This window comes from Battus philenor, unplaced genomic scaffold (assembly GCF_028537555.1).
Source record: "Battus philenor isolate CCGP_79_NKW_IND1 unplaced genomic scaffold, ilBatPhil1.0.hap1 SCAF_3, whole genome shotgun sequence".
Lineage (NCBI taxonomy): Eukaryota > Metazoa > Arthropoda > Insecta > Lepidoptera > Papilionidae > Battus > Battus philenor.
In genome coordinates, this window is record NW_027181693.1 from 17,396,948 (window position 1) to 17,409,068 (window position 12,121).

The window sequence follows — 12,121 nt, forward strand, 5'->3', positions numbered from 1 at the left end:
ACAAATTCTGTTAAAAGTTCCAATGTCTAATAAATGACTTTTGTCTTTTATACTATATGTACATGTACATTAGACAAGAGAATATATAGAGACAAAGTTTAGCAACTTCTTAGCGCGTTATCTCTGTCGCACGAAATACAACGACTGACAAAACGTCACATAGGTAGTGTGGGACAGAGATAGTGCTCTACGAAGCCTTAATTAGCCGATTGTCTCTTTCTGAAGGTCGATGTACAATATTTATCGCCAGGTTGATGACAATTTGGAGTACCACCACATTTTTGTTAAATTAGGGTAAAAGTTTCATTACATCAAAATCAATTCAACACAAAATAATTATTCTAAATGTCAATACGAATGTACCAAACCACATAGAAACCATAAACTGTGCTATGTGTTATGCTACTAGCCATTTTGGCTATGAGCAGCTTCGTAGAAATTGAGCTCAGGGCAGAGATCCGTTAGATAACTTTACTCTGACAGATCATACCCCAGTTAAAACGAAGACGTTTGCACGGAGAGAGTCTATATCTGTGTAGGTGTATAGTGTTGTGACTTAAATGTAGTTTAAGGCAAAGTGAGGACTAATCGGAGGTAGGAAACGAACGCGCTGAGCTTGATGTTACCTAAAAAGCGTATGTCAGAGACTTTGGTACCTGTAAGTGGAAAGATCCAAGCGCTGCATGTTGTGCGTCCAATGGAGCTGTATCGGGGAATCCCCGCGAGCGTCGCAAGACAGCGCCGCGGCCGCTGTCCTCCGCACCGACATGTTACGAGACGAGAACTCGAAGTGGGCAGGCTCTGGAGACACGATACGCAACACAGCCTTATATATAATATAATTTCTTAAACTTCTTCCTAAGTAAATACGAAATGTTTTTACTTATAGTTTTTTAAATGGTCTGCGTGAACGCACGCACTTTTTCACCCATCAGTAATAGAGTACAGTCAATCCTGAGTCGTAAAGACGAGCGGTTTTCGTCCCAACAATATAAGGTTTATATACAGGGTGTTATTAGTATTGAATCTTCAAAGAGGTGAATGTAAGCTCAGTTATAATCAAGCAAATGTATGGTACCCATCTTTCAAAAATAAATGATATCAGAAATAAATAACGCAAAAAAGTGTTTCCAAAATTCAAATAACTACATGCTAAAATTAATTATTATTTACTATCTGTCTCTGTATACTTTGTACTGACGTGGTAACTTAAGCAAAAAAAAAATAATGTAACTTATTTTAATGAGAACGCTTTATACAGAGTGATTAGAAGTAAGTTAATTTTTATAGTTTATTCCTGAAAACTAAGTTATACGTATATCTCTTTCATGTTATTACAAATGTATCCAATCTTATAGACAATATAAATGAAATAGGTGTAAATTCTTGACAATTTTTTGTCAACTAATAAACTATACATTGATTTCTTTTAAAGCTTTTAAATCTATAATTAATTACTCTGTATTTCAATTATTTATTTAAGCACAATCCATTTCTAGATATAATGTGTTTTAATGGATGTTCTAAAATTGAAATGATAATAATGATATTGTATTTTACTTTTCATAAAACTTTTATCTGTAAACGTATTGAACAATTCTTTTATAATATGATAGTAATTTTTTCTTTAGGTCGTTATTATGGATAAAATGTTAATTTTTCATAGATATGGAAGAGATATAATACTACCATTAAATGTAAATTTTACCATTGACAGAGATGGTGATGACTTTGGACAGTCCTCTGCCGACGCCGTTGTCGGCGCGACACATGTATCGGCCTTCGTGCGCATGCGCCGCACTCGATGCGCTCAGCGACCCGTTGCTCAGCACTGTGAGTGGCAGCTCCAGCCGCGATAGAGGCCGAAAATCGGTACCTGTGGACCCTGAACCAACACCATCCAGTTATATTACATACATCAATAAAACTGAAATGAAAACAGATGGCGCTGTACTAAATTTTAGTTTCCATTATTTATACTAATGTCATTTAAATTACAATAGATGGCGCTGCACACCAATTCTAGACAACTAACACAAATTTTCTATTTTTCGTATTGATATATGAAATAAAATTATTTTTTCTTGTTGTGAAGATTAAAAACTATTTTTTTTAATATCAGTAGGCAATACATTACATGAAACAAAAAATATTTCTGTAAATACAGTGATGTAATTGATGTAAGAGTATCTGGCGACAAAACATTCTTTGCTGTGAAACTAAGCGATGTAGATATAAAAGATATAGATCGAAAACAAAAAAATTAAAATTTATACCTTGTCCTTTCAGCCACGCAATCTGAGGTTCCGGGTAGCCCTTGGTAGAGCAATGCGCGATTATTTGTGTACCCAGCAGCGCGGACACGTCTTGAGGTTCGTATACCCACGATGGAGCGACTGCAAACAAAAAGTTGACATAATTCGTGTATTTAACGGAATCAGGCGTTACCTCGCGGAAGTCCATCCTAAGTAACAAAAGGACCAATATTTAGCCACTTCCGCACATGCAGTGGTAGTCGTGCAATGAAATGCACCGCCCGCCAGCCCGCTGATAAATGCGTATGCGGCAAACAATGCGAATCACACAACCGCCACCGCCAAATTACTCAACACGTGTTTCACCCTTCCACGGAGCATCTTTAGGAGTTATGTTACACCGATAAGTGACTCTGTGTTGGGCACTCATTTTCTTACATATTTCGTGTACTTACATATATTCTGAGCTAAGAAAAGTATAGTAAAATTGTCATTTAAAACGGGATTAGGAAGGCAGGTAATTTTTTTTCTAGTTTTGAATGACTGTTGGCAACATTTTCCGAGCGTCTCTTTATCAAAAGGTATAATTGTTTCTGAATTACGCGTGTTTTTAGTCAAATATTTCAATTTTGTCAAATACGTCAAGTTTCTATTGGTGCCAAAACTACAGATTTTTTCTGATAAAAAAAGCATCAACTGATATCGTTCTGCAACCACTGTATTTGTCTGATTTGGCTCCGTGCGACTTCTAGCTATTCACCAAAAGGCTGATACGGTGAACAGTTTTTACACGATTCAGTAGATTGATATACTAGATTTAGGTAGTTTTCTGGACAAAATAGAGTACCGCAAGGATCAGTTCTTGAGCTTGTATAATGCAATATATATAATTTAGATGCATCAACGTCAGAAGATATTATGGCCTTCCCAGATGATAATATCACTACTCACGTAGTGGACAGTGATTTCTTGATCATCTTCATCACTACTAGAGAAAGCATTTCTATTAGGCCTGGTCTTTTACAGTAGATAAAAACCGAACAGTAATAGGTCTTGGAGGCGAAGGCGAAGGCATTTTGTTCCAAAATTAAAATAAAACATATTTTGAACGCGTCCATTCGAATGACAGAAAATTGACAACTGTCAGTACGTAAACACACAGTGACGTTTCTTATGACGTCAATTGTATACAAAGAGTTACACTAATATATTTATAATATTGGCAACATTTAAAAGAGATTATTGATTAAGAGCCTACGTAAATTGTTAATTAGAAAAAAAAAAACAACAAAATGCGAAAAGTATCTCACCTTTCACAGCAAGGCGGGCGGTGTGGTTAACTTCGGCTGCATTGTTACTAGCCACACACGTATACTCTCCGCTGTGTTTCGATGTGACGTGGGAAAAGATAAGGAAGCTGAATTCGTCTAGAGATTTCTCTTGTACCTGGAATCATATATAAAAAATATTGCTGCTATTGCATTCTTTATAGAAAATACGTACAATTAGGAAAAATAACACTAGAAATCTCCTGGGTTTATTGGGGCTAACAAAATTGACATTGATTATAAAAAATATATAAAAAAAAGTATTAAAAACATAAAATAAATCTTTGTATATAGTGGCACCATCAGAACGAATACACACATTAAGTTTGTCTTTGGTTAAGTTATTTAAGTAGTGATGTTTAAGTTTATGTTGAATGTTAATCAACATCATCACGTCACTCGATTGACGCCCAATGCAAGGCTTAAAGTCAGGTCGACGTTTCATACAGCTCATAGATTTCCGCTAAAGATATAGATATATAAATATTATAATACCATAATCGCCATGCTTGGCAGGCAGGTCGACGACGCAGTATATATTATACACCGCTGCCAATCCTTTTGAAACTTGATTGAGAGCAGTTGCATTCTTATATAGTTAATACAGAAATTATGTATTATATAAGATTTTATCCTGGAAATCAAATCCACAATACTACGATCGCAAGTTTCAGTCCTCTACCATTACGATTGGTAATGTCATGTAACGTTACTAATTAAGCACTATGATGGTTTCACACAGTTGTGTCTGATTAGTTGTGAGACTAGGTCAGCAAACAATGATGATGCTTTTGATGGTGAATGATTTTTTAACATCGAAGAACTTTATTGCACATATTTCTGATGTGTATAGTTAGTTAGATTTTGAAGCTGTGATTCTTTGTTTGGATAAAGTTTTCTCTTACGTATCTCCGTATGATTTCCTGAGACTGAAGTACATTATAAATAAACACTGAGACTACTTGCAGGCGAGTACTGCGTGCGAAGTCTACCAAGAAGGAGGACAGTTAAACTTACTACAGTTTGATAAAAAAAATACTCGCTTAGGACTTTAAAGAGCATGGGGGAAATCTTAATTAAATGTGAAACTGTACATATTAATGTTGGAAGACCAACTAAGCTATATAGGTAGGCAAGATAAAATGACAATAAATGGTAATAGTAGCTAGGAAGGCTCTGTAGTGAACACCATCAACTGGTATCGTAGAACCTTCTCCCACAAAGTGGACGGATGTTGTTAAGATCGTCTGAAAATGTAAGTTGCAGGCTTCTTATTAAAAATCTATTTGGGAGACCAACATCTTACGGCTGCAACAATAAGAGCTGATGATGATATTCCTGAAAGTCGTTAATAAAATAAATAATACCAAAAGTGAAATAGATTAAAACCGTTCACCTGTAAGTTCGAAGGTATGTGCTGTCCATCCTTGAGCCATGAGAAGTATACCGGCTTGTCGCCGGATGTGATACCGCAAAGCACTTGTATAGAACTACCCTCCACGAGGTCCGCCGGAAACGAGAATCCAGCGATTTTTGGTGGATCTAAAACGTAATTAATAATTTTGATTTTAATATTTGATCGCGATCCAAGAAACTTTAAGAAGGTATCTTAGAATTGGTTTATCTTAGAGAATTGAAGTTAATGAAGAAGGTAGAGATAGAAGATACTTTATCTCTACTTTCTTGTACGGATTCACGACATCCGTACACGGTTGAAACACCTTGCACCCACAATAAAACTTTTGCTAATACTTTTATACTACGTACAACGAAGTAGTAAAACAACCTACCTGAGTCATTGTTTCCGGCCAATTATAACTTGGGAGTTTTCAAGAAAAAATAAGTAGGTTTCTTCAAGCATGTACTATCGTTAATCTCGTCATCGCATTACATCAGACGAGACAAAGATCAAACGCTTTGCCTGTAAAGGCTAAAAAAAATTGCTCCACTACAAAGCATTTACTTACTTCTAACAAAGATCTGAACATCCTTCTGTGCGTATTGGCCAGATGGTGCTGTGACTCGACAGGAGTAGAGACCTGCGTCAGCTGGCTCTGGAGGCCAGAGAAGAAGCTCTCCGCCCAGGCCAGCCAGCGCGCGGCCACCTGCAGTGGCCACGTCTACGCCTCCTCTCTGCCATCGGATTTCACTGCAGGGCATAATTGATTTAGCCCTTCTTTAATATTTAATAGAATCAGGCGTTACCTCGCGGAAGTCCATCCTAAGTAAGAAAAGGACCAATATTTAGCCACTTCCGCACATGCAGTGGTAGTCGGGCGGTGCACTTTATTGCACGACTACCACTGCATGTGCGGAAGTGGCTAAATGGTCCTTTTCTTACTTAGTACTTCTTTGGCGAAGAGTAAAATATCTTATTATGAATTCCAATTTAATAATTGTTTTGCAGTACCACGACAAAAGTGATCGATCAACCAATGTAGAAATACCATTAACAAGTTTAAGTGATATATGTGACAACAGGAATACTTGTATTTGACTTTCCAAACTACCTTAGCGATAGAGAACTGAGTAATGCAATCGTAGATCGCGGTTTCGTTTCTCGTGATACAATGTCATATAATTCACACTTTTTACATTAATTATATACGAAGTTTCCAGATGGGTAGCAGCGCCTTCTGCATATCAAAATACCACATTGAGGTATTCATAGATATCCTTGGAGGGAGGTTTTTACTAAGACCAATTTTTTTCTCGGCGTCTTTATCTAAACACCACGTGGGTTGATGTCCTATGCTGCCTTTGCCAGTCCGCGGTCTCTACTCTAGAACCTTAAAACCTGCTACCTAACTTGTTAACTTCAACTTGCTATTTTTTTAGCGACGCCTCTCGTTTCACCTGCCTTGTGTGGGGCAGAGACGTCACGAATTCGGGTAAAATTCCTTCTTCAATTTTTACTCAACATTCTCTTTTCATTTCTTTTACGCTTCACATGACCTGTCATTGTTCGGTTGCAGATCTTCTTTCTTGCATCTCCTTCCTTCCTTCCTTCATCTACATTCCTCGATCACAGTTTTTTCAACTTGCTCTGTTAGTCACTTTGAGTTAATCTTAAGTCGAATCTATAACAGTGTGTGTACTTAATAGATACTGTTTTAATTTAAAGAAAGTAGGAGCAAACTTGTAATCTTTCTAAACAAATGCACCTCCATCAACCTGATAGGAAATCCGGAGTAAGGGCAGTAGATGGTGGTGTTCACGCCCGCTACCACGCGCTGCGGCCCGATGCTCCGGATTGACGGCGGACCTGCCACGTAATAATAACAATATATATATAATAACAATGTATATAATGTAAAAATAAAAATATTATTAATTTAGAATAAGTCCCTTATATTCATATGAATGTTGTAAAAAGCGTTTATTTTAACATTACAAACAGACACAACAGTTTTATTTCATTGTATACATAAAAAGTTACCGTAGACGTTGAGGCGTGCAGAGTGGTCGGCGATACCCCGCGAGTTGTGCGCCCGGCAAGTGTAGCGACCACCGTCTCCGGCACGAACCGAGCTGATGTTCAAGTAGCTCACCGCGTCACCGCTGGGGTTCATGAACTGAGATATACTCCTGCAGCAAAACAAGCACAAACATTTAATGGAATCAGGCGTTACCTTGCGGAAGTCCATCCTAAGTAAGAAAAGGACCAGTATTAAGCCACTTCCGCGCATGCAGCGGTAGTCGTGCAATAAAGTGCACCGCCCCGCAGCCCGCTGATAACCGCAAACAATGCGAATGACACATTTGCCACCGTTAAATCACTCAACACGTGTTTCACCCCTCCACGGGGCATCTTCAGAAGCCATGCTACACCGATTAGTGTGCACTAATTGCGCATTTCTCAGCGGGCTGGGAGACGGTGCACTTTGTTGCACGACTACCACTGCATGTGCGGAAGTGGCTAAGTACTTCTTTACTCCATTGCTCATTGGGATATACAGATGCGATGTTTTTATGACACTGAATTCACCGTGCCGGGTTTTTCTCGTTGTAGGAGTTTGGACATAAAAATTAATTATACAGGGTGATATGTCATTTTTCATCAATTTTAGTATGTTACGCTCTATCCGAAAGTCATTTGTTTCAGAAATAATAAATAACTTAATTGTAACATACTAAGACAAAGTTTTTTATTTTTAATCCAGATTATGACGTATCAAAATTAATTATTGTTTGCTATATTATATTGCAGACTTTACGACGATAGAAGTTAGTAGTCAGTCGCTTTTCAAAAGAAAATATAAATATACGTATTTTAGAGTGATCACTTTAAGCAGGGTGATTGTATATATAGAATAGGTGTAGAAGATATAGCTTTTAGCTGAAAAATGAGTTATATATTCACCTTCTCAAAGCATTAATACTTATATTTTATATGTCCCTCTCTATTTTATATATCTCATGCATCCTTTTACAGCTTATATACTTATAAATATTTAATTAAAACTGGAAATTTTAGAGTCATAAAAGTTTAAGTCCTTACGTTCGTTTAAAGTAGTTCGTTCTGTGTGTATAACGCCAAAGAGAAACTTATAACAATTGTCAAGATTATTTTAAAAAATACTAAAATGGACTTAAGCATGGAAAACGAAGTGGTAAAAATTTCGGCTCTATTGGCAATAATTTAAATTCTACATGACTTCCTCTCAAATAAAATGATCGGCAAAAACCAAGGAAATACAGCAGAAGATAAATAGTGAGAGTGAAGAATACCTCTGTGGTGTATTGTGCTCTTCGATAGGTTGCATGTCCAGGAGCCAGGTGAAGCGTGGAGGCGGAGATCCGGATGCAGAACAGTGCAGCGCTAATGATGGCCCAGGATGCAGAGCTTGCTCTATGAACGTATAGTGAAGTTCTGGAGCAGTGTCTGAAATAGAGTTGGTTGTTGATCTCTTTTTATGATAAATTAACATAAAAATCAAAAATGCTTGTTATACATTGGCGTTTCCTATGTATTTCCAATAGGACCAGTTGAAAAAGATTAGCATCCAAGGATATTAACAAGGTTAAGAAAGATAAAGTTTTATCTACAGTGGAATCATCAGAACATATTAAAAAGAACTGTTTATTTAAAGATATTGATGCAACTCTAAATAAGCATGTATACATATTTATTCAAAAAACAAATCTCAAAATCTAGTTATTGCAGCAGAGGTTAATAGCAATTTTCTTCACAAATATCGATATGTGAAATTAATCTACCAGCCAACAAGAAGGCATATTTGACCAATACGAACTTAGCTTTGTGTTATATGGAGCAGAAATTCGGGTTACCTGCAAAGAAATTATAATCCGAACTTAAGTTAATGTACAATCAAGAGGAAACTAGTTGTCAATATATAATATCAAAAGATAAGCTAGTGTCTCAGAAATAAATGTAAAATCATAGATGCCTTAGAGTGAAATCTCAGTATGGCAAATTCGAAATAACATTGATAGATAGCATGAATTGAGACGCCAGCACATGGTAGAATAGACATAATGTGAGCAGCAAAAGTTACAAGGAAGTCCGCAAATGTGATGAAGGGTTGACATCATGAGGTTAGGATAGTAACAAGAACCCGACTACATAGGAAGCCTATTCAAAATTTATAGTAAAGTTGAAAAAGAAAAAAATTAAATTTCCTGAATTTTATTTAACTTTATTCGATTTAACTGTTAATATCTAATCTTATTTTATGCAGCAACATTAGTCTCATTTCTTTCACTGGATACTTTCACTTACTTATTTTACTGGATTTGAGTAAATTTATTTCGTTTCCCAGTATACTAGATGGCGTTAGTAGTCGATTGAATTGATTATAAAATGTTCTCTCTTATAGCATATAAGGTGATAGATAGTTGGTTTACGTTACATATATATATACATATATTGATTTTTGTTAACTCTAATTAGAATTGCCTCTGTTGATACGAGAAAGAACAAAGACTGTAGAATTTAGAGTTTGTACTGATAATAGACAAACTAGAGATAATAAAAGTAGAAACAGGCACATTGCACTACACCAATCGGTTAATGACAAAATACATATAGATATCCATAGTAACTGAGCAATGTATTCAGGTGATAAATTATACACGGATTGCTAATACCAAACCATTTTATCATTGCCTCCGTAAGGCAATAATGTTTAACGGTGCATTTCCTCGACCCGCAAGTGTCATCCATCTCTTTAACAACGCCCTTGTGACACCTCTGATACCTCGTAATAGCCCACTCATACCCCAGGCGTGGGTTGTGATATATGGTACTTGTGGCTTTAAAGCATTTGGTTAATACGGCACTGATTGTGTTTCAGTTTCGTCAGAAAATATTTGTCTCCATAACATTGCTACTCTTCATTAGGTATATTTTATGTACAGGGTGTTAGATGTACACGCTCATTCGTCTTAATGTCTATTGATGTGCTCTCCATCCAAAAATTAAAGATTTTAGAAAAATTACATAAAGTAATGATAATATAGGAAACAGGTGTTTTCAAATTTAGGAATGCTATATGTTAAAATTAATATCTGTTTGTTATTCTCTTCTTATTTTCACTTTGGTCTACCTGAAGCTATTAGCCAGTCACAATAATAGACTATCAAATTGATTATTTTATAAAAGTTGATCGTTATATGTCACACCTTTAAAACTTTTAAATCTATAATCAAACGTTCTGTATTATTTTGGATTGCTGGTAGAAGGTACCTATACATATTTGGTCAGTCTTGTTGCAGGTATAAAATGCTAAAGCATTCACATATTTTAAAGAAATGTTACATTGTTAGTTGACATCAGAGGGTTTAACAAAAATATTTATATAGAAAAAATAATAAACACTACAAATATAGTAGTAAAGTCAATATTCCTAACTACTACAAAATCTTTTTTTTTTTAATTTATAAGCTTACACTTTATTATTGACAGTTTAAAGTAAAGAAGGTTTTAGGTGAAAAATTTTAAGAGATAATGAAAAAAGTGTTTTTGTATTAACATGAAAAGTTACGTATGTTATGTCTTAGTTTATTTTTATTAGGTAATTGATTGCGATTTAACCGGGCGGTGTTCTAGCATGCAACTAGCTGATGTCAAACGATAAAGGCAATCAACTACTAGCGCCATCTATTGGCAGCTTTCAACGTAACTGCTTTCCGAAGTACATAAAGTTGACATCATAATTAGCAATACATCTAGTGAAATGATATGTTATCTGTGTTCACTGCTTTTTAAAAAAGCACCAGCTTTCGTAGTTGGTTGGCATATTTTCTCGAAGCACCAGAATAAGCGACTCGGTTAAGCTACGCGGTCTTCATGTGAATGGCTAACAACTTCGAGTCATGACGCATTGACAGGCGATATGTTGTGACTCGTCACAAATCACAGGAGATAGCGGATTTACTTGAAAATTAAAAGCAATAAAAGAAACCGTCTAATTTTATTATGAGACCTTCTGAGATCAAGGTGCGTTAGGATTTCATTTCTAAAAATCAATACAAAATTTGTAAAGCACGAAATTGTTTTGGATGAGTACACTGTGTTATAGAATCCGATGTCATCTTATTTGTAAATTAAAAATTTTAAGTCAACAATGGCTAGCACCTTTACCATTTCATCACTAAGCAGTAGTTAATTTCGTTATTCGTTATGGACGCTATGACTTTTTTCAAACAATTTATATACTTTTGACTCTCAATGATTCCTATAGCTTGTACCATACATTTGGCTGCTTGCCCGAATGTTATTCGGGATTCTAGTATGTTATACTACGGTTCTTTATCTATATATCATGGATCTTTAGTACGATTGACATATAGACATATATGTTCGTTCTGGACGCTATGTTGGCTTATGTAGAACTAGATGCGGTTCTGGTCCAAATGTTCACTGAGCACGGAAAATTCGCTGACTACCTACACAGTTTTAAGGTCAGGGAGAGTCGTTCGTGCACTTATGAGCCAGTGGTGGAATAGATTATGGTGCACGCAACAACGAACTGTTCCATATACGTAAGATAAAGGGGGAATGTGATGAGCAGGTCGAGGAAAAGATATAAAGCGGAACTATTGCCTACCTTACAAAAGATAAAACATGTCGCCGCATATTTTGCCACAAAATAAAAAGAATCATAAATAAAAATTAAAAAAGGTCGGAAAAATAAAGGTAAAGTAAACGTAAAAAAAAGTTAAGCTAAAATAGAGATACCAATAGAAATAGAAATCAGAACGAAAATGTAAAACATTCTAAAACTAAAGATAGTGGCGAAGAAAGAGTGGCGATGTGTGTACTAATTGTGAATGAAATAAAAGATATTGTAAGAAAATGCAGTGTATGAAAGAAAATTTAAAAGGCATGAGGAGGGAATGCTAATAAAAATTTAACAAGTAAATTATTGCACAAAAACTGCCTGTTACAGCTATAGGATAGGAGTAAAAAGGGGACCATAAAAATATATATATCGTCGACACTTCAAAATACATTCCTTGTTTTTGAATAATTAATGAGATAGGTTGACGGACGCTATCTCGATTAGGTGTTAC

The 12,121-nt window shown here is 35.8% G+C and overlaps 1 protein-coding gene across 1 annotated transcript in view; it reads right to left on the reverse strand.

Moving 5' to 3' along the window:
- Positions 1-12,121, reverse strand: part of LOC137926771 (cell adhesion molecule Dscam2-like) — a 177,582-nt gene that overhangs the window by 21,037 nt on the left and 144,424 nt on the right. The window contains exons 9-17 of the mRNA XM_068770468.1: positions 8,315-8,468; positions 7,023-7,171; positions 6,758-6,848; positions 5,551-5,732; positions 4,980-5,125; positions 3,566-3,701; positions 2,277-2,396; positions 1,709-1,885; positions 657-801 (exon numbers count right to left, since the gene is read on the reverse strand). Coding sequence (XP_068626569.1) covers positions 657-801; positions 1,709-1,885; positions 2,277-2,396; positions 3,566-3,701; positions 4,980-5,125; positions 5,551-5,732; positions 6,758-6,848; positions 7,023-7,171; positions 8,315-8,468 — 1,300 coding nt within the window. The remainder of the gene's footprint in view (positions 1-656; positions 802-1,708; positions 1,886-2,276; positions 2,397-3,565; positions 3,702-4,979; positions 5,126-5,550; positions 5,733-6,757; positions 6,849-7,022; positions 7,172-8,314; positions 8,469-12,121) is intronic.